We start from the raw sequence: 23,599 nt of genomic DNA, 5'->3' as shown, positions 1-23,599 counted from the left end.
CGGTGTGGCCCCTGCCGGTATAATGTTAGGACCCCCGGTGTGTGGCCTCCTGCCGGTATAATGTTAGGACCCCCGGTGTGTGGCCTCCTGCCGGTATAATGTTAGGACCCCCGGTGTGGCCCCTGCCGGTATAATGTTAGGACCCCCGGTGTGTGGCCCCTGCCGGTATAATGTTAGGACCCCCGGTGTGTGGCCCCTGCCGGTATAATGTTAGGACCCCCGGTGTGTGGCCCCTGCCGGTATAATGTTAGGACCCCCGGAGTGTGGCCCCTGCCGGTATAATGTTAGGACCCCCGGAGTGTGGCCCCTGCCGGTATAATGTTAGGACCCCCGGTGTGTGGCCTCCTGCCGGTATAATGTTAGGACCCCCGGAGTGTGGCCCCTGCCGGTATAATGTTAGGACCCCCGGTGTGTGGCCTCCTGCCGGTATAATGTTAGGACCCCCGGTGTGTGGCCTCCTGCCGGTATAATGTTAGGACCCCCGGTGTGTGGCCTCCTGCCGGTATAATGTTAGGACCCCCGGTGTGGCCCCTGCCGGTATAATGTTAGGACCCCCGGTGTGTGGCCTCCTGCCGGTATAATGTTAGGACCCCCGGTGTGTGGCCTCCTGCCGGTGTAATGTTAGGACCCCCGGTGTGGCCCCTGCCGGTATAATGTTAGGACCCCCGGTGTGTGGCCTCCTGCCGGTATAATGTTAGGACCCCCGGTGTGTGGCCTCCTGCCGGTATAATGTTAGGACCCCCGGTGTGTGGCCTCCTGCCGGTATAATGTTAGGACTCCCGGAGTGTGGCCTCCTGCCGGTATAATGTTAGGACCCCCGGTGTGTGGCCTCCTGCCGGTATAATGTTAGGACCCCCGGTGTGGCCCCTGCCGGTATAATGTTAGGACCCCCGGTGTGTGGCCCCTGCCGGTATAATGTTAGGACCCCCGGTGTGTGGCCCCTGCCGGTATAATGTTAGGACCCCCGGTGTGTGGCCCCTGCCGGTATAATGTTAGGACCCCCGGAGTGTGGCCCCTGCCGGTATAATGTTAGGACCCCCGGAGTGTGGCCCCTGCCGGTATAATGTTAGGACCCCCGGAGTGTGGCCCCTGCCGGTATAATGTTAGGACCCCCGGAGTGTGGCCCCTGCCGGTATAATGTTAGGACCCCCGGTGTGTGGCCCCCTGCCGGTATAATGTTAGGACCCCCGGTGTGTGGCCCCTGCCGGTATAATGTTAGGACCCCCGGAGTGTGGCCCCTGCCGGTATAATGTTAGGACCCCCGGTGTGTGGCCCCCTGCCGGTATAATGTTAGGACCCCCGGTGTGTGGCCCCTGCCGGTATAATGTTAGGACCCCTGGAGTGTGGCCTCCTGCCGGTATAATGTTAGGACCCCTGGAGTGTGGCCTCCTGCCGGTATAATGTTAGGACCCCCGGTGTGTGGCCCCCTGCCGGTATAATGTTAGGACCCCCGGTGTGTGGCCCCTGCCGGTATAATGTTAGGACCCCCGGTGTGTGGCCTCCTGCCGGTATAATGTTAGGACCCCCGGAGTGTGGCCCCTGCCGGTATAATGTTAGGACCCCCGGAGTGTGGCCCCTGCCGGTATAATGTTAGGACCCCCGGTGTGTGGCCCCTGCCGGTATAATGTTAGGACCCCCGGTGTGTGGCCCCTGCCGGTATAATGTTAGGACCCCCGGTGTGTGGCCTCCTGCCGGTATAATGTTAGGACCCCCGGTGTGTGGCCTCCTGCCGGTATAATGTTAGGACTCCCGGAGTGTGGCCTCCTGCCGGTATAATGTTAGGACCCCTGGAGTGTGGCCTCCTGCCGGTATAATGTTAGGACCCCTGGAGTGTGGCCTCCTGCCGGTATAATGTTAGGACCCCTGGAGTGTGGCCTCCTGCCGGTATAATGTTAGGACCCCCGGTGTGTGGCCCCCTGCCGGTATAATGTTAGGACCCCCGGTGTGTGGCCCCTGCCGGTATAATGTTAGGACCCCCGGTGTGTGGCCTCCTGCCGGTATAATGTTAGGACCCCCGGAGTGTGGCCCCTGCCGGTATAATGTTAGGACCCCCGGTGTGTGGCCCCTGCCGGTATAATGTTAGGACCCCCGGTGTGTGGCCCCTGCCGGTATAATGTTAGGACCCCCGGTGTGTGGCCCCTGCCGGTATAACGTTAGGACCCCGGTGTGGCCCCTGCCGGTATAATGTTAGGACCCCCGGTGTGTGGCCCCTGCCGGTATAATGTTAGGACCCCCGGAGTGTGGCCCCTGCCGGTATAATGTTAGGACCCCCGGTGTGTGGCCCCTGCCGGTATAATGTTAGGACCCCCGGTGTGTGGCCCCTGCCGGTATAATGTTAGGACCCCCGGAGTGTGGCCCCTGCCGGTATAATGTTAGGACCCCCGGTGTGTGGCCCCTGCCGGTATAACGTTAGGACCCCGGAGTGTGGCCCCTGCCGGTATAATGTTAGGACCCCCGGTGTGTGGCCCCTGCCGGTATAACGTTAGGACCCCGGTGTGGCCCCTCAGCCGCTCCCACCGTTTCTTCCTCCTCCTGTCAGACATCAGCTGATAACAGAGCGGAAGTCCCGGACACAATGTATCACTTCTCGGGTCATGTGACGTGCGGGGCGGGGCAAGGCGGGGCGGGGCAAGGCGGGGCGGGGCTCAGCTAGTGACGTGTGGCCCCGCCCCCGGCGGTGGCTCCGGTCGCGGCGGGATGGAGGAGGCTGTGGAGCGCGGAGCCGCAGGGGGGAGAGCGGCCTGGAAGCTGCACATCATCCGGCAGCTGCGGCACCGGGACCGCTCCCAGCACGGCGCCTTCCTGGAGCTCATCCAGTCCTGTGAGTACCGGCGGCGGACTACAAATCCCAGCAGGCTCCAATCAGTCCAGCGCAAGAGGGGGCTCTGTGCATGCCGGGAGTTGTAGTTCTACAGCTGCTTGTGACGGGTGTCCACAGACAGTAGCAAAGACGAGTGTGTGTGTGTGTGTGTGTGTGTGTGTGTGTGTGTGTGTGTGTGTGTGTGTGTTGCACGGTAGATGCCCGCGGACTCTGCACCGGGGGAGGAAGCTGCACGAGTCCGCTCCATCCACCGGCTGACAACTAGCGCTCTCTGTTATCAGCCATCTACTGCCACAACACCGGACACCGAGGCCGGGAGCGCCGGAGCCCTGATGGGGAATGTCACACCTGAGTGTCCGGAGAGACGCGAGGAGGAGACCCCATCACCTCCGAGAGAACTCCTCCAGTCACCTCCAGAGCTGCACTCCCTACTCTGCTGTAACATCATGTCTTATCCTCCAGTCACCTCCAGAGCTGCGGTTACTATACTGCTGTTACATGGTGTCTTTTCCTCCAGTCACCCCCAGAGCTGCGGTCACTAATCTGCTGTTACATCATGTCTTATCCTCCAGTCACCCCCAGAGCTGCGGTTACTATACTGCTGTTACATGGTGTCTTATCCTCCAGTCACCTCCAGAGCTGCACTCACTACTCTGCTGTTACATCGTGTCTTATCCTCCAGTCACCTCCAGAGCTGCACTCACTACTCTGCTGTTACATCGTGTCTTATCCTCCAGTCACCTCCAGAGCTGCACTCACTACTCTGCTGTTACATCGTGTCTTATCCTCCAGTCACCTCCAGAGCTGCACTCACTACTCTGCTGTTACATCGTCTCTTATCCTCCAGTCACCTCCAGAGCTGCACTCACTACTCTGCTGTTACATCGTCTCTTATCCTCCAGTCACCTCCAGAGCTGCACTCACTATTCTGCTGTTACATCGTCTCTTATGCTCCAGTCACCTCCAGAGCTGCACTCACTACTCTGCTGTTACATCGTCTCTTATCCTCCAGTCACCTCCAGAGCTGCACTCATTAATCTGCTGTTACATGGTGTCTTATCCTCCAGTCACCTCCAGAGCTGCGGTTACTATACTGCTCTTACATGGTGTCTTATCCTCCAGTCACCTCCAGAGCTGCATTCACTACTCTGCTGTTACATCGTGTCTTATCCTCCAGTCACCTCCAGAGCTGCACTCACTACTCTGCTGTTACATCGTCTCTTATCCTCCAGTCACCTCCAGAGCTGCACTCACTACTCTGCTGTTACATCGTGTCTTATCCTCCAGTCACCTCCAGAGCTGCACTCACTATTCTGCTGTTACATCGTGTCTTATCCTCCAGTCACCTCCAGAGCTGCGCTCACTATTCTGTTGTTACGTCGTGTGTTATCCTCCAGTCACCTCCAGGAGCTGCACTCACTATTCTGCTTTTACATCCTGTCTTATCCTCCAGTCACCTCCAGAGCTGCACTCACTATTCTACTGTTACGTCGTGTGTTATCCTCCAGTCACCTCCAGGAGCTGCACTCACTATTCTGCTTTTACATCGTGTCTTATCCTCCAGTCACTTTCAGAGCTGCGCACACTATTCTGCTGTTACATCATGTATTATCTTCTAGTCACCTCCAGAGCTGCGCTTACTATTCTGCTGTTACATTGTGTCTTATCCTCCAGTCACCTCCAGAGCTGCGCTCACTATTCTGCTGCTTTCCTTGATGCTCTTGTGCTCTCTGCTGCCCCCTGCTGTACAGTGCATGTGTTACTCTGTAGTGTGATTGACAGCAGAATTCTGAATGCTGCTCTGGATGTGCCTGTTGTGTATGAGATGAGTGTAGCCGGCGGTTGGACCGGAGATTTCCCCGGCTCCGTGCAGGGCGGGGTGGGCTTCTGCGCCCCCCAGTAGCACAGCTCGTCGCCTCGTCCTGTGTGGGCTCCTGTCTGCGCTTCTCCTGCCCCATTGTGATCCCTGTATTCTGGACGCCCCTCCCCCGCTGCAGTTTTGCTCAGTGTTTGTTTCTGGCCTTGAACTTCTGTCATTTTGGCAGCTGAGTGGGGCGGGGGGTCCGTGGATGATCGCAGCTCCGGAGGTCTCCCCAATCACTCGTTATGGTACATTATGGGGGTATGCCGGAGTCTATGGCTCAGCCCAGGGGTCTCGCCACCATCTTGTGGGTTGTCAGATTGGCAGGTGTGTTGTGTGCGGCCTTCACTCCCCCCAGACCTCTCCTGCCCTCATTCGGGGGTCTCCGCTCCGATATTCTCTGATCTGATGATTTTTTTTCCAGACAATAAACTTCTGGAGAAATCCGTGTTCCTGAAGGATCTGACTGAGAAGATCCAGACTGACCCCATGATATTACCGGCCGGCCGCCATGCTGCAGGGTGAGCGGAGGGTCTGCGGGGACCGAGACAGTGTATCTAATCCTATGTGATACTGTCTGCTGAGCCGTGTATCTAATCCTATGTGATACTGTCTGCTGAGCCGTGTATCTAATCCTGTGTGATACTGTCTGCTGAGCCGTGTATCTAATCCTGTGTGATACTGACTGCTGAGCCGTGTATCTAATCCTCTCCTGTATGATACTGTCTGCTGAGCCGTGTATCTAATCCTATCCTGTGTGATACTGACTGCTGAGCCGTGTATCTAATCCTGTGTGATACTGACTGCTGAGCCGTGTATCTAATCCTATCCTGTATGATACTGTCTGCTGAGCCGTGTATCTAATCCTGTGTGATACTGACTGCTGAGCCGTGTATCTAATCCTATGTGATACTGTCTGCTGAGCCGTGTATCTAATCCTGTGTGATACTGACTGCTGAGCCATGTATCTAATCCTATGTGATACTGTCTGCTGAGCCGTGATCTAATCCTATGTGATACTGACAGCTGAGCCGTGTATCTAATCCTATGTGATACTGACAGCTGAGCCGTGTATCTAATCCTATGTGATACTGACAGCTGAGCCGTGTATCTAATCCTATGTGATACTGTCTGCTGAGCCGTGTATCTAATCCTGTGTGATACTGACTGCTGAGCCGTGTATCTAATCCTATCCTGTATGATACTGTCTGCTGAGCCGTGTATCTAATCCTATCCTGTATGATACTGTCTGCTGAGCCGTGTATCTAATCCTGTGTGATACTGACTGCTGAGCCGTGTATCTAATCCTATCCTATGTGATACTGTCTGCTGAGCCGTGTATCTAATCCTATGTGATACTGACAGCTGAGCCGTGTATCTAATCCTATGTGATACTGTCTGCTGAGCCGTGTATCTAATCCTGTGTGATACTGTCTGCTGAGCCGTGTATCTAATCCTATGTGATACTGACAGCTGAGCCGTGTATCTAATCCTATGTGATACTGTCTGCTGAGCCGTGTATCTAATCCTGTGTGATACTGACTTCTGAGTTGTGTATCTAATCCTATCCTGTGTGATACTGTCTGCTGAGCCGTGTATCTAATCCTGTGTGATACTGTCTGCTGAGCCGTGTATCTAATCCTCTCCTGTGTGATACTGTCTGCTGATCCGTGTATCTAATCCTATGCTGTGTGATACTGTCTGCTGAGCCGTGTATCTAATCCTCTCCTGTGTGATACTGACTGCTGAGCCGTGTATCTAATCTTATTCTGTGTGATACTGACTGCTGAGCCGTGCATCTAATCCTATCCTGTGTGATACTGACTGCTGAGCTGTGTATCTAATCCTATCCTGTGTGATACTGTTTGCTGAGCCCTGTATCTAATCCTATCCTGTGTGATACTGACTGCTGAGCCGTGTATCTAATCCTCTCCTGTGTGATACTGTCTGCTGAGCCGTGTATCTAATCCTATTCTGTGTGATACTGACTGCTGAGCCGTGTATCTAATCCTATTCTGTGTGATACTGACTGAGCCGTGCATCTAATCCTATCCTGTGTGATACTGTTTGCTGAGCCGTGCATCTAATCCTATCCTGTGTGATACTGTTTGCTGAGCCGTGCATCTAATCCTATCCTGTGTGATACTGACTGCTGAGCCGTGTATCTAATCCTATTCTGTGTGATACTGACTGCTGAGCCGTGTATCTAATCCTCTCCTGTGTGATACTGACTGCTGAGCCGTGTATCTAATCCTATTCTGTGTGATACTGACTGCTGAACCGTGTATCTAATCCTATCCTGTGTGATACTGTCTGCTGAGCCGTGTATCTAATCCTATCCTGTGTGATACTGACTGCTGAGCCGTGTATCTAATCCTATTCTGTGTGATACTGACTGCTGAACCGTGTATCTAATCCTATCCTGTGTGATACTGTCTGCTGAGCCGTGTATCTGATCCTCTCCTGTGTGATACTGACTGCTGAGCCGTGTATCTAATCCTCTCCTGTGTGATACTGACTGCTGAGCCGTGTATCTAATCCTATTCTGTGTGATACTGTCTGCTGAGCTGTGTATCTAATCCTATCCTGTGTGATACTGCGGAGCAGTGTATCTAATCCTATCCTGTGTGATACTGTCTGCTGAGCCATGTATCTAATCCTCTCCTGTGTGATACTGTCTGCTGAGCCGTGTATCTAATCCTATCCTGTGTGATACTGCTGAGCCGTGTATCTAATCCTATCCTGTGTGATACTGTCTGCTGAGCCGTGTATCTAATCCTGTGTGATACTGTCTGCTGAGCCGTGTATCTAATCCTCTCCTGTGTGATACTGACTGCTGAGCCGTGTATCTAATCCTATCCTGTGTGATGCTGACTGCTGAGCCGTGTATCTAATCCTCTCCTGTGTGATACTGACTGCTGAGCTGTGTATCTAATCCTCTCCTGTGTGATACTGACTGCTGAGCTGTGTATCTAATCCTATCCTGTGTGATACTGCTGAGCAGTGTATCTAATCCTATCCTGTGTGATACTGCTGAGCAGTGTATCTAATCCTATCCTGTGTGATACTGTCTGCTGAGCCATGTATCTAATCCTCTCCTGTGTGATACTGCTGAGCCGTGTATCTAATCCTATCCTGTGTGATACTGTCTGCTGAGCTGTGTTCTAATCCTCTCCTGTGTGATACTGTCTGCTGAGCTGTGTATCTAATCATCTCCTGTGTGATACTGTCTGCTGAGCCGTGTATCTAATCCTATCCTGTGTGATACTGCTGAGCCGTGTATCTAATCCTATCCTGTGTGATATTGTCTGCTGAGCTGTGTTCTAATCCTCTCCTGTGTGATACTGACTGCTGAGCCGTGTATCTAATCCTCTCCTGTGTGATACTGTCTGCTGAGCTGTGTTCTAATCCTATCCTGTGTGAAACTGTCTGCTGAGCTGTGTATCTAATCCTCTCCTGTGTGATACTGTCTGCTGAGCTGTGTATCTAATCCTCTCCTGTGTGATACTGACTGCTGAGCCGTGTATCTAATCCTATCCTGTGTGATACTGTCTGCTGAGCCGTGTATCTAATCCTATCCTGTGTGATACTGACTGCTGAGCCGTGTATCTAATCCTATCCTGTGTGATGCTGACTGCTGAGCCGTGTATCTAATCCTCTCCTGTGTGATACTGACTGCTGAGCTGTGTATCTAATCCTCTCCTGTGTGATACTGACTGCTGAGCTGTGTATCTAATCCTCTCCTGTGTGATACTGACTGCTGAGCTGTGTATCTAATCCTCTCCTGTGTGATACTGACTGCTGAGCCGTGTATCTAATCCTCTCCTGTGTGATACTGACTGCTGAGCTGTGTATCTAATCCTCTCCTGTGTGATACTGACTGCTGAGCTGTGTATCTAATCCTCTCCTGTGTGATACTGACTGCTGAGCCGTGTATCTAATCCTATCCTGTGTGATACTGTCTGCTGAGCCGTGTATCTAATCCTATCCTGTGTGATACTGACTGCTGAGCCGTGTATCTAATCCTATCCTGTGTGATGCTGACTGCTGAGCTGTGTATCTAATCCTCTCCTGTGTGATACTGACTGCTGAGCCGTGTATCTAATCCTATCCTGTGTGATACTGTCTGCTGAGCCGTGTATCTAATCCTATCCTGTGTAATACTGACTGCTGAGCCGTGTATCTAATCCTCTCCTGTGTGATACTGACTGCTGAGCTGTGTATCTAATCCTCTCCTGTGTGATACTGACTGCTGAGCTGTGTATCTAATCCTCTCCTGTGTGATACTGACTGCTGAGCCGTGTATCTAATCCTATCCTGTGTGATACTGTCTGCTGAGCCGTGTATCTAATCCTATCCTGTGTAATACTGACTGCTGAGCCGTGTATCTAATCCTATCCTGTGTGATGCTGACTGCTGAGCTGTGTATCTAATCCTCTGCTGTGTGATACTGTCTGCTGAGCCGTGTATCTAATCCTCTCCTGTGTGATACTGACTGCTGAGCTGTGTATCTAATCCTCTCCTGTGTGATACTGACTGCTGAGCTGTGTATCTAATCCTATCCTGTGTGATACTGCTGAGCAGTGTATCTAATCCTATCCTGTGTGATACTGCTGAGCAGTGTATCTAATCCTATCCTGTGCGATACTGACTGCTGAGCCGTGTATCTAATCCTCTCCTGTGTGATACTGTCTGCTGAGCCGTGTATCTAATCCTATCCTGTGTGATGCTGACTGCTGAGCCGTGTATCTAATCCTCTCCTGTGTGATACTGTCTGCTGAGCCGTGTATCTAATCCTCTCCTGTGTGATACTGACTGCTGAGCTGTGTATCTAATCCTCTCCTGTGTGATACTGACTGCTGAGCTGTGTATCTAATCCTATCCTGTGTGATACTGCTGAGCAGTGTATCTAATCCTATCCTGTGTGATACTGCTGAGCAGTGTATCTAATCCTATCCTGTGTGATACTGTCTGCTGAGCCGTGTATCTAATCCTATCCTGTGTGATACTGCTGAGCCGTGTATCTAATCCTATCCTGTGTGATACTGTCTGCTGAGCTGTGTATCTAATCCTCTCCTGTGTGATACTGTCTGCTGAGCTGTGTATCTAATCCTCTCCTGTGTGATACTGTCTGCTGAGCTGTGTATCTAATCCTCTCCTGTGTGATACTGTCTGCTGAGCCGTGTATCTAATCCTCTCCTGTGTGATACTGTCTGCTGAGCTGTGTATCTAATCCTCTCCTGTGTGATACTGACTGCTGAGCTGTGTATCTAATCCTCTCCTGTGTGATACTGACTGCTGAGCTGTGTATCTAATCCTATCCTGTGTGATACTGCTGAGCTGTGTATCTAATCCTATCCTGTGTGATACTGCTGAGCAGTGTATCTAATCCTATCCTGTGTGATACTGTCTGCTGAGCCATGTATCTAATCCTCTCCTGTGTGATACTGTCTGCTGAGCCGTGTATCTAATCCTATCCTGTGTGATACTGCTGAGCAGTGTATCTAATCCTATCCTGTGTGATACTGTCTGCTGAGCTGTGTTCTAATCCTCTCCTGTGTGATACTGTCTGCTGAGCTGTGTATCTAATCATCTCCTGTGTGATACTGTCTGCTGAGCTGTGTATCTAATCCTCTCCTGTGTGATACTGTCTGCTGAGCCGTGTATCTAATCCTCTCCTGTGTGATACTGTCTGCTGAGCTGTGTATCTAATCCTATCCTGTGTGATACTGTCTGCTGAGCCATGTATCTAATCCTCTCCTGTGTGATACTGTCTGCTGAGCCGTGTATCTAATCCTATCCTGTGTGATACTGCTGAGCAGTGTATCTAATCCTATCCTGTGTGATACTGTCTGCTGAGCTGTGTTCTAATCCTCTCCTGTGTGATACTGTCTGCTGAGCTGTGTATCTAATCATCTCCTGTGTGATACTGTCTGCTGAGCTGTGTATCTAATCCTCTCCTGTGTGATACTGACTGCTGAGCTGTGTATCTAATCCTCTCCTGTGTGATACTGACTGCTGAGCTGTGTATCTAATCCTATCCTGTGTGATACTGCTGAGCTGTGTATCTAATCCTATCCTGTGTGATACTGTCTGCTGAGCCATGTATCTAATCCTCTCCTGTGTGATACTGTCTGCTGAGCCGTGTATCTAATCCTATCCTGTGTGATACTGCTGAGCCGTGTATCTAATCCTCTCCTGTGTGATACTGTCTGCTGAGCTGTGTTCTAATCCTATCCTGTGTGATACTGTCTGCTGAGCCGTGTATCTAATCCTATCCTGTGTGATACTGTCTGCTGAGCCGTGTATCTAATCCTATCCTGTGTGATACTGACTGCTGAGCCGTGTATCTAATCCTCTCCTGTGTGATACTGACTGCTGAGCTGTGTATCTAATCCTCTCCTGTGTGATACTGACTGCTGAGCTGTGTATCTAATCCTATCCTGTGTGATACTGACTGCTGAGCCGTGTATCTAATCCTATCCTGTGTGATACTGTCTGCTGAGCCGTGTATCTAATCCTCTCCTGTGTGATGCTGACTGCTGAGCCGTGTATCTAATCCTATCCTGTGTGATGCTGACTGCTGAGCTGTGTATCTAATCCTCTCCTGTGTGATACTGACTGCTGAGCTGTGTATCTAATCCTATCCTGTGTGATACTGCTGAGCAGTGTATCTAATCCTATCCTGTGTGATACTGACTGCTGAGCCGTGTATCTAATCCTCTCCTGTGTGATACTGTCTGCTGAGCCGTGTATCTAATCCTATCCTGTGTGATGCTGACTGCTGAGCCGTGTATCTAATCCTCTCCTGTGTGATACTGACTGCTGAGCTGTGTATCTAATCCTCTCCTGTGTGATACTGACTGCTGAGCTGTGTATCTAATCCTATCCTGTGTGATACTGCTGAGCAGTGTATCTAATCCTATCCTGTGTGATACTGCTGAGCAGTGTATCTAATCCTATCCTGTGTGATACTGTCTGCTGAGCTGTGTTCTAATCCTCTCCTGTGTGATACTGTCTGCTGAGCTGTGTATCTAATCCTCTCCTGTGTGATACTGTCTGCTGAGCTGTGTATCTAATCCTCTCCTGTGTGATACTGTCTGCTGAGCTGTGTATCTAATCCTCTCCTGTGTGATACTGTCTGCTGAGCCGTGTATCTAATCCTCTCCTGTGTGATACTGTCTGCTGAGCTGTGTATCTAATCCTATCCTGTGTGATACTGACTGCTGAGCTGTGTATCTAATCCTCTCCTGTGTGATACTGACTGCTGAGCTGTGTATCTAATCCTATCCTGTGTGATACTGCTGAGCTGTGTATCTAATCCTATCCTGTGTGATACTGCTGAGCAGTGTATCTAATCCTATCCTGTGTGATACTGTCTGCTGAGCCATGTATCTAATCCTCTCCTGTGTGATACTGTCTGCTGAGCTGTGTATCTAATCCTATCCTGTGTGATACTGCTGAGCCGTGTATCTAATCCTATCCTGTGTGATACTGTCTGCTGAGCTGTGTATCTAATCCTCTCCTGTGTGATACTGTCTGCTGAGCCGTGTATCTAATCCTCTCCTGTGTGATACTGACTGCTGAGCTGTGTATCTAATCCTCTCCTGTGTGATACTGACTGCTGAGCTGTGTATCTAATCCTATCCTGTGTGATACTGCTGAGCAGTGTATCTAATCCTATCCTGTGTGATACTGTCTGCTGAGCCATGTATCTAATCCTATCCTGTGTGATACTGTCTGCTGAGCTGTGTATCTAATCCTATCCTGTGTGATACTGACTGCTGAGCTGTGTATCTAATCCTCTCCTGTGTGATACTGTCTGCTGAGCCGTGTATCTAATCCTATCCTGTGAGATACTGTCTGCTGAGCTGTGTATCTAATCCTATCCTGTGAGATACTGTCTGCTGAGCCGTGTATCTAATCCTCTCCTGTGTGATACTGTCTGCTGAGCCGTGTATCTAATCCTCTCCTGTGTGATACTGTCTGCTGAGCCGTGTATCTAATCCTCTCTTGTGTGATACTGTCTGCTGAGCCGTGTATCTAATCCTCTCCTGTGTGATACTGTCTGCTGAGCTGTGTATCTAATCCTCTCCTGTGTGATACTGCTGAGCCGTGTATCTAATCCTCTCCTGTGTGATACTGCTGAGCTGTGTATCTAATCCTCTCCTGTGTGATACTGCTGAGCCGTGTATCTAATCCTCTCCTGTGTGATACTGCTGAGCTGTGTATCTAATCCTCTCCTGTGTGATACTGCTGAGCTGTGTATCTAATCCTCTCCTGTGTGATACTGCTGAGCCGTGTATCTAATCCTCTCCTGTGTGATACTGCTGAGCTGTGTATCTCACCCCCTGGTGTTCTGTGTTGGTACTGCAGGGTGCCGGCGGGGTCGCTGTGTACCGCGGGGTCGGAGGCTCCTCCCACTGTACAGATCGCGGAGCTGCGGGCCTATAACGGGGAGGTGAGTGCTGCGGCCTCTGGGACTGAGGCTCCGCCCTCTTGTATATGATGGATATTCTGATACTCTGGTCTCTCCGATACTCCGGCACCGCGGCCCTCCATTACTCTGTGATCGTCTTGTCTTTACAGTTGGCCTTTCAAGCCTGCGAGCTGAAGAAGGAGGCGCAGAGGAGGGACGAGGAGCTGAGGCAGCAGAGGAGCAGGTGCGGCCGTCGCCATGCTTTACACTGCAGCGCTGCTCTATTATTATTAGTATTATTAATATTACAGCACAACCCTGAGCAGAGATTCCTTTGGTCTGAGGGTCCGGCATGTTCCCCCCCCCAGTCTCCTCCGTGCTTTACACTGCTGCTCTTCTCTCTGTTGCCCGTCCCCGGTGTCGGCCTTTCTTAGCTCTTCTCTCTCTGCAGCGTCTCCTTCCTGTCGGCCCTGGCGGAGGATCACGGGCGGCAGTGTCAGCGCCTGGAGAGTGCGGTGGCCCAGATGTTGTGCGCCAACGCTGACGTGAAGGAGGACTATGACCGGCTGCTGGCGCGGCGCCGCCTTGTGGAGGGGCGGCTGCATATCGCGGAGGAGCAGGGGCGGGAGCTCCTAGAGGAACTGACCAAGAAGAAAGCGCTGGAGGCGGAACGGCAGAACAACGTCAACGAGAGGTGCGGAGCGGGCGGGGGACCCCAGTGCACCACCTCCAGTACCGTCCCCCCGCTCCGGGACCCCAGTGCACCACCTCCAGTATCTTCCCCCGCTCCGGGACCCCTGTGCACCACATGTAGTACCGTCCCCCCGCTCCCGGACCCCCGTGCACCACATGCAGTACCGTCCCCCCGCTCCGGGACCCCAGTGCACCACATGCAGTATCGTCCCCCCACTCCGGGACCCCCCTGCACCACATCCAGTACCGGACCCCCACTCCGGGACCCCCGTGCACCACATGCAGTACCGTCCCCCCGCTCCGGGACCCCCGTGCACCACATCCAGTACCGTCCCCCCACTCCGGGACCCCCCTGCACCACATCCAGTACCGGACCCCCACTCCGGGACCCCCGTGCACCACATGCAGTACCGTCCCCCCGCTCCTGGAACCCAGTGCTCCACATCCAGTACCATCCCCCCGCTCCTGGAACCCAGTGCTCCACATCCAGTACCGTCCCCCCGCTCCTGGAACCCAGTGCTCCACATCCAGTACCGTCCCCCCGCTCCGGGACCCCCATGTACCACATCCAGTACCGTCCCCCCGCTCCGGGACCCCAGTGCTCCACATCCAGTACCGTTCCCCCGCTCCCGGACCCCCGTTCACCACATCCAGTATCGTCCCCCCCGCTCCGGGACCCCCGTGCACCACATCCAGTACCGTCCCCCCGCTCCTGGAACCCAGTGCTCCACATCCAGTACCGTCCCCCCGCTCCGGGACCCCCATGTACCACATCCAGTACCGTCCCCCCGCTCCGGGACCCCAGTGCTCCACATCCAGTACCGTTCCCCCGCTCCCGGACCCCCGTGCACCACATCCAGTATCGTCCCCCCCGCTCCGGGACCCCCGTGCACCACATCCAGTACCGTCCCCCCCGCTCCCGGACCCCCGTGCACCACATCCAGTACCGTCCCCCCCGCTCCCGGACCCCCGTGCACCACATCCAGTACCGTCCCCCCCGCTCCGGGACCCCCGTGCACCACATCCAGTACCGTTCCCCCGCTCCCGGAACCCAGTGCTCCACATCCAGTACCGTCCCCCCGCTCCGAGACCCCCGTGCACCACATCCAGTACCGTCCCCCCCGCTCCGGGACCCCCGTGCACCACATCCAGTACCGTTCCCCCGCTCCCGGAACCCAGTGCTCCACATCCAGTACCGTTCCCCCGCTCCCGGACCCCCGTGCACCACATCCAGTATCGTCCCCCCCGCTCCGGGACCCCCGTGCACCACATCCAGTACCGTCCCCCCCCGCTCCCGGACCCCCGTGCACCACATCCAGTACCGTCCCCCCCGCTCCGGGACCCCCGTGCACCACATCCAGTACCGTTCCCCCGCTCCCGGAACCCAGTGCTCCACATCCAGTACCGTCCCCCCCGCTCCGGGACCCCCGTGCACCACATCCAGTACCGTCCCCCCGCTCCCGGACCCCCGTGCACCACATCCAGTACCGTCCCCCCCGCTCCCGGACCCCCGTGCACCACATCCAGTACCGTCCCCCCCGCTCCGGGACCCCCGTGCACCACATCCAGTACCGTTCCCCCGCTCCGGGACCCCCGTGCACCACATCCAGTACCGTCCCCCCGCTCCGGGACCCCAGTGCTCCACATCCAGTACCGTCCCCCCGCTCCGGGACCCCCGTGCACCACATCCAGTACTGTCCCCCCGCTCCTGGAACCCAGTGCTCCACATCCAGTACCGTTCCCCCGCTCCCGGAACCCAGTGCTCCACATCCAGTACCGTCCCCCCCGCTCCGGGACCCCCGTGCACCACATCCAGTACCGTCCCCCCGCTCCCGGACCCCCGTGCACCACATCCAGTACCGTCCCCCCCGCTCCCGGACCCCCGTGCACCACATCCAGTACCGTCCCCCCCGCTCCGGGACCCCCGTGCACCACATCCAGTACCGTCCCCCCCGCTCCGGGACCCCCGTGCACCACATCCAGTACCGTCCCCCCGCTCTGGGACCCCAGTGCTCCACATCCAGTACCGTCCCCCCCGCTCCGGGACCCCCGTGCACCACATCCAGTACTGTCCCCCCGCTCCTGGAACCCAGTGCTCCACATCCAGTACCGTCCCCCCCGCTCCCGGACCCCCGTGCTCTCCACTTATCACATCCTGGTCTTTTTTGCAGGCGGAGGGGGGAGATGTTTTCCCGCATGGTGAGGACCGCGCTCTGCAAGACGCTCAGCGCCGAGGGGTGAGTGCCGCCACCGGCCCCGAATCTTCCCCCGTCCTTCTTCTCCTTTCCTGCTCTTTAACCCTTTCCCGACCTGTGGATGATTGTGGAGCGGCTCAGATTCACCGCCGGCAGCGACGGGGGCCGCTCTGATCTCTGCTGGATAACCACTTAGATGCCATGGTCAGAGCTGTGCAGTGTGAGCGCAGTCCGGCTCTTCGGCGCCTCCATAGGGGTCCGGTCTGTGATTTGTCAGAGAATCGCAGGATCCAGCCCCCGAAGGGCAACAAAAAGAGAGAAATATAAACCTTAGATTCTCGTCTTTGTCCCTTTAAAAAGAATAGAATAGAATGAACGTTGTTTATCTTTTCTGCATTTCAATTCTTTGACCTGATCAGCGCAGAACAAATGAAGGAGAAAGAAGTGAAGTGCGAGGACCCCGGTAATGGACCCGGAGAATGGCGGCCCTCGTACTTGGAGAATGGCACCCCCCCACCCCCCCCCCCCCCCTCTACCCAGAGAATTCCAACCCCCCCCCCCCCCCGTACCTGGAGAATGGCGCCCCCCCTGTACCCGGAGAATGGAACACCCCTTCCCCCCCCCCCCCCCGCCACCACCCCCGTATCTGGAGAATGGCGCACCCCCCACCCTGTACCCGGAGAATGGCGGTCACCACACACAGATCACAAACACCACAAAACCCAACAGCACAATCACAGGGTTTTTTTTTTACAGAACTTAAAGTTTTTTCCTCTTTTTTAGTACATTGCGATGAAACAAAATGTCACTAACAACAAGAAAAGAAAACATAAAAACAAGACCATGTACTCCAGTCACATCCAAAGCTGCATCCATAATGCCTGCCTGGCAGGATCTTAAGGCTGCTAACAGAAACTGGGTGACATCCATCAGAATAGTGACCGCAGCTCTGGAGGTGACTGGAGGATAATACAGGGTCTACAACGGGTCAGGACAGGTTGCGGTGTGCACTGAATGTTTCTGATGGCTTTCCTGGCAGATTAGCGGCCGGCCGCTCCCCGCAGACCTTTCTGGCGGTGTTGACCATCCTCCTATCCATATGGTCGCACTGTTATCCGGCCTCGGTTTTCAGACTCGTCCTACGGTGCAGCTGTAATGCCCGAATATTGGAGATTTACATTACTGCCCGATGGGTTTTCTGTGACCTGTGATTGTAGAATAAACTTCCCCACCCCCTCAATTAATGAAAAGGTCTGACTGACAACCCGGGGACCGTAGTCAGGGGTCATATTGTGGGAGCCCAACCATCAGTGCCGGAGGCCCCAACATCAGATCATTCTGGAAGTTTCTTCTAGTTAATCGTCAAAAATTAATGTCTAATCCTAAAAGAGACAACAAGCTGCTCACCGATCACACGACTGATGGAGTGAGACCGACCGTATATCACAGGCGGATACTTACATCTGTGTCTGGTCCTAGGGATTTCAGTAGCTGGCGAAACACAGATGGGCATGACTCTAAAAGTCTGGAGATGACCGAGGGCCATAAAATGGAGAAACCAGCACCAAAGAAATCCAGGTGAGCAAAGAGCGAAAAAACAAATATAACAACTATAATACTGCCCCTATGTACTAGAATATAACTACTATAATACTGCTCCTATGTGCAAGAATATAACTACTATAATACTGCTCCTATGTACAAGAATATAACTACTATAATACTGCCCCTATGTACAAGAATATAACTACTATAATACTGCTCCTATGTACTAGAATATAACTACTATAATACTGCTCCAATGTACAAGACTATAACTACTATAATACTGCTCCTATGTACAAGAATATAACTACTATAATACTGCCCCTATGTACTAGAATATAACTACTATAATACTGCCCCTATGTACAAGAATATAACTACTATAATACTGCCCCTATGTACAAGAATATAACTACTATAATACTGCCCCTATGTACAAGAATATAACTACTATAATACTGCCCCTATGTACAAGAATATAACTACTATAATACTGCCCCTATGTACAAGAATATAACTACTATAATACTGCCCCTATGTACAAGAATATAACTACTATAATACTGCTCCTATGTACAAGAATATAACTACTATAATACTGCCCCTATGTACTAGAATATAACTACTATAATACTGCCCCTATGTACAAGAATATAACTACTATAATACTGCCCCTATGTACAAGAATATAACTACTATAATACTGCCCCTATGTACAAGAATATAACTACTATAATACTGCTCCTATGTACAAGAATATAACTACTATAATACTGCCCCTATGTACAAGAATATACGTAACTACTATAATACTGCCCCTATGTACTAGAATATAACTACTATAATACTGCCCCTATGTACAAGAATATAACTACTATAATACTGCCCCTATGTACAAGAATATAACTACTATAATACTGCTCCCAGGTACAAGAATATAACTACTATAATACAGCCCCTATGTACAAGAATATAACTACTATAATACTGCCCCTATGTACAAGAATATAACTACTATAATACTGCCCCTATGTACAAGAATATAACTACTATAATACTGCCCCTATGTACAAGAATATAACTACTATAATATTGCCCCTATGTACAAGAATATAACTACTATAATACTGCCCCTATGTACAAGAATATAACTACTATAATACTGCCCCTATGTACAAGAATATAACTACTATAATACTGCTCCTATGTACAAGAATATAACTACTATAATACTGCCCCTATGGACAAGAATATAACTACTATAATACTGCCCCTATGTACAAGAATATAGCTACTATAATACTGCTCCTATCTACAAGAATATAACTACTATAATACTGCTCCTATGTACAAGACTAAAACTACTATAATACTGCTCCTATGTACAAGAATATAACTACTATAATACTGCCCCTATGTACTAGAATATAACTACTATAATACTGCCCCTATGTACAAGAATATAACTACTATAATACTGCCCCTATGTACAAGAATATAGCTACTATAATACTGCTCCTATCTACAAGAATATAACTACTATAATACTGCCCCTATATACAAGAATATAACTACTATAATACTGCTCCTATGTACAAGAATATAACTACTATAATACTGCTCCTATGTACAAGAATATAACCACTATAATACTGCCCCTATGTACTAGAATATAACTACTATAATACTGCTCCTATGTACAAGAATATAACTACTATAATACTGCCCCTATGTACAAGAATATAGCTACTATAATACTGCTCCTATCTACAAGAATATAACTACTATAATACTGCTCCTATCTACAAGAATATAACTACTATAATACTGCCCCTATGTACAAGAATATAGCTACTATAATACTGCTCCTATGTACAAGAATATAACTACTATAATACTGCCCCATGTACAAGAATATAGCTACTATAATACTGCCCCTATGTACAAGAATATAGCTACTATAATACTGCCCCTATGTACAAGAATATAACTACTATAATACTGCTCCTATGTACAAGAATATAGCTACTATAATACTGCTCTATGTACAAGAATATAACTACTATAATACTGCCCCTATGTACAAGAATATAACTACTATAATACTGCCCCTATGTACAAGAATATAGCTACTATAATACTGCTCCTATGTACAAGAATATAACTACTATAATACTGCCCCTATGTACAAGAATATAGCTACTATAATACTGCTCCTATGTACAAGAATATAGCTACTATAATACTGCCCCTATGTACATACAAGAATATAACTACTATAATACTGCTCCTATGTACAAGAATATAACTACTATAATACTGCTCCTATGTACAAGAATATAACTACTATAATACTGCCCCTATGTACAAGAATATAACTACTATAATACTGCTCCTATGTACAAGAATATAACTACTATAATACTGCTCCTATGTACAAGAATAGAACTACTATAATACTGCTCCTATGTACAAGAATATAACTACTATAATACTGCCCCTATGTACAAGAATAGAACTACTATAATACTGCTCCTATGTACAAGAATATAACTACTATAATACTGCCCCTATGTACAAGAATATAGCTACTATAATACTGCTCCTATGTACAAGAATATAACTACTATAATACTGCCCCTATGTACAAGAATATAGCTACTATAATACTGCCCCTATGTACAAGAATATAACTACTATAATACTGCTCCTATGTACAAGAATATAACTACTATAATACTGCCCCTATGTACAAGAATATAACTACTATAATACTGCTCCTATGTACAAGAATATAACTACTATAATACTGCTCCTATATACAAGAATATAACTACTATAATACTGCTCCTATATACAAGAATATAACTACTATAATACTGCCCCTATGTACAAGAATATAACTACTATAATACTGCTCCTATATACAAGAATATAACTACTATAATACTGCCCCTATGTACAAGAATATAACTACTATAATACTGCCCCTATGTACAAGAATATAACTACTATAATACTGCCCCTATGTACAAGAATATAGCTACTATAATACTGCTCTGTGTACAAGAATATAACTAATATAATACTGCCCCTATGTGCAAGAATATAACTACTATAATACTACCCCTATGTGCAAGAATATAACTACTATAATACTGTTCCTATGTATGAGAATATAACTACTATAATACTGCTCCCTATGTACGAGAATATAACTACTATAATACTGCCCCTATGTACGAGAATATAACTACTATAATACTGCCCCTATGTACAAGAATATAACTACTATAATACTGCCCTTATGTACAAGAATATAACTACTATAATACTGCTCCCATGTACAAGAATATAACTACTATAATACTGCCGCTATGTACAAGAATATAACTACTATAATACTGTCCTCTATGTACTAGAATATAACTACTATAATACTGCTCTGTGTACAAGAATATAACTACTATAATACTGCCCCTATGTGCAAGAATATAACTACTATAATACTGTCCTCTATGTACTAGAATATAACTACTATAATACTGTTCCTATGTACGAGAATATAACTACTATAATACTGCTCCCTATGCACGAGAATATAACTACTATAATACTGCCCCTATGTACGAGAAAATAACTACTATAATACTGCCCCTATGTACAAGAATATAACTACTATAATACTGATCCTATGTACAAGAATATAACTACTATAATACTGCCCCTATGTGCAAGAATATAGCTACTATAATACTGCTCCTATCTACAAGAATATAACTACTATAATACTGCTCCTATGTACAAGAATATAACTACTATAATACTGCCCCTATGTACAAGAATATAGCTACTATAATACTGCTCCTATATAATACTGCCCCTATGTACAAGAATATAACTACTATAATACTGCCCCTATGTAATAGAATATAACTACTATAATACTACCCCTATGTACAAGAATATAACTACTATAATACTGCCCCTATGTACAAGAATATAACTACTATAATACTGCCCCTATGTACAAGAATATAACTACTATAATACTGCCCCTATGTACAAGAATATAACTACTATAATACTGCCCCCTATGTACAAGAATATAACTACTATAATACTGCTCCTATGTACAAGAATATAACTACTATAATACTGCCCCCTATGTACAAGAATATAACTACTATAATACTGCTCCTATATACAATAATATAACTTCTATAATACTGCCCCTATGTACAAGAAAATAACTACTATAATACTGCCCCTATGTACAAGAATATAACTACTATAATACTGCTCCTATGTACAAGAATATAACTACTATAATACTGCCCCCTATGTACAAGAATATAACTACTATAATACTGCTCCTATATACAATAATATAACTTCTATAATACTGCCCCTATGTACAAGAATATAACTACTATAATACTGCCCCTATGTACAAGAATATAACTACTATAATACTGCTCCTATGTACAAGAATATAACTACTATAATACTGCCCCTATGTACAAGAATATAGCTACTATAATACTGCTCCTATCTACAAGAATATAACTACTATAATACTGCTCCTATGTACAAGAATATAACTGCTATAATACTGCCCCTATGTACAAGAATATAGCTACTATAATACTGCTCCTATATAATACTGCCCCTATGTACAAGAATATAACTACTATAATACTGCCTCCTATGTACAAGAATATAACTACTATAATACTGCCCCTATGTACAAGAATATAACTACTATAATACTGCCCCTATGTACAAGAATATAACTACTATAATACTGCCCCCTATGTACAAGAATATAACTACTATAATACTGCTCCTATGTACAAGAATATAACTACTATAATACTGCCCCCTATGTACAAGAATATAACTACTATAATACTGCCCCCTATGTACAAGAATATAACTACTATAATACTGCTCCTATATACAATAATATAACTACTATAATACTGCCCCTATGTACAAGAAAATAACTACTATAATACTGCCCCTATGTACAAGAATATAACTACTATAATACTGCCCCTATGTACAAGAATATAACTACTATAATACTGCTCCTATGTACAAGAATATAACTACTATAATACTGCCCCTATCTACAAGAATATAACTACTATAATACTGCTCCTATGTACAAGAATATAACTACTATAATACTGCCCCTATGTACAAGAATATAGCTACTATAATACTGCTCCTATATAATACTGCCCCTATGTACAAGAATATAACTACTATAATACTGCCTCCTATGTACAAGAATATAACTACTATAATACTGCCCCTATGTACAAGAATATAACTACTATAATACTGTCCCTATGTACAAGAATATAACTACTATAATACTGCCCCCTATGTACAAGAATATAACTACTATAATACTGCTCCTATGTACAAGAATATAACTACTATAATACTGCTCCTATGTACAATAATATAACTTCTATAATACTGCTCCTACGTACAAGAATATAACTACTATAATACTGCTCCTATATACAATAATATAACTTCTATAATACTGCTCCTATGTACAAGAATATAACTACTATAATACTGCTCCTGTGTACAAGAATATAACTACTTTAATACTGCCCCTATGTACAAGAATATAACTACTATAATACTGCCCTCTATGTACAAGAATATAACTACTATAATACTGCTCCTATGTACAAGAATATAACTACTATAATACTGCCCCCTATGTACAAGAATATAACTACTATAATACTGCTCCTATATACAATAATATAACTTCTATAATACTGCTCCTACGTACAAGAATATAACTACTATAATACTGCTCCTATATACGATAATATAACTACTATAATACTTCTCCTGTGTACAAGAATATAACTACTTTAATACTGCCCCTATGTACAAGAATATAACTACTATAATACTGCCCCTATGTAATAGAATATAACTACTATAATACTACCCCTATGTACAAGAATATAACTACTATAATACTGTCCTCTATGTACAAGAATATAACTACTATAATACTGCTCCTA

At 47.9% G+C, this 23,599-nt stretch overlaps 1 protein-coding gene across 2 annotated transcripts in view; it reads left to right on the top strand.

The window, feature by feature from the left end:
• Positions 1-2,640: 2,640 nt before the first annotated feature.
• The window catches only part of ATG16L2 (autophagy related 16 like 2), a 36,104-nt gene continuing 15,145 nt past the window's right edge, over positions 2,641-23,599 (top strand). The window contains exons 1-7 of one of the 2 annotated variants that reach the window (XM_069759485.1): positions 2,641-2,821; positions 5,107-5,203; positions 13,059-13,143; positions 13,272-13,345; positions 13,553-13,795; positions 15,966-16,031; positions 17,469-17,567. In XM_069759485.1, coding sequence (XP_069615586.1) covers positions 2,698-2,821; positions 5,107-5,203; positions 13,059-13,143; positions 13,272-13,345; positions 13,553-13,795; positions 15,966-16,031; positions 17,469-17,567 — 788 coding nt within the window. In that variant the 5' untranslated portion in view covers positions 2,641-2,697. The remainder of the gene's footprint in view (positions 2,822-5,106; positions 5,204-13,058; positions 13,144-13,271; positions 13,346-13,552; positions 13,796-15,965; positions 16,032-17,468; positions 17,568-23,599) is intronic. The other variant, XM_069759484.1, reaches the window with a different exon arrangement.

The sequence above is a fragment of the Ranitomeya imitator genome, chromosome 3, assembly GCF_032444005.1.
Source record: "Ranitomeya imitator isolate aRanImi1 chromosome 3, aRanImi1.pri, whole genome shotgun sequence".
In the NCBI taxonomy this organism is placed as follows: domain Eukaryota; kingdom Metazoa; phylum Chordata; class Amphibia; order Anura; family Dendrobatidae; genus Ranitomeya; species Ranitomeya imitator.
The sequence above is the reverse complement of the archived record's forward strand: the minus strand, read 5'-3'. Positions and strand labels throughout refer to the sequence as shown.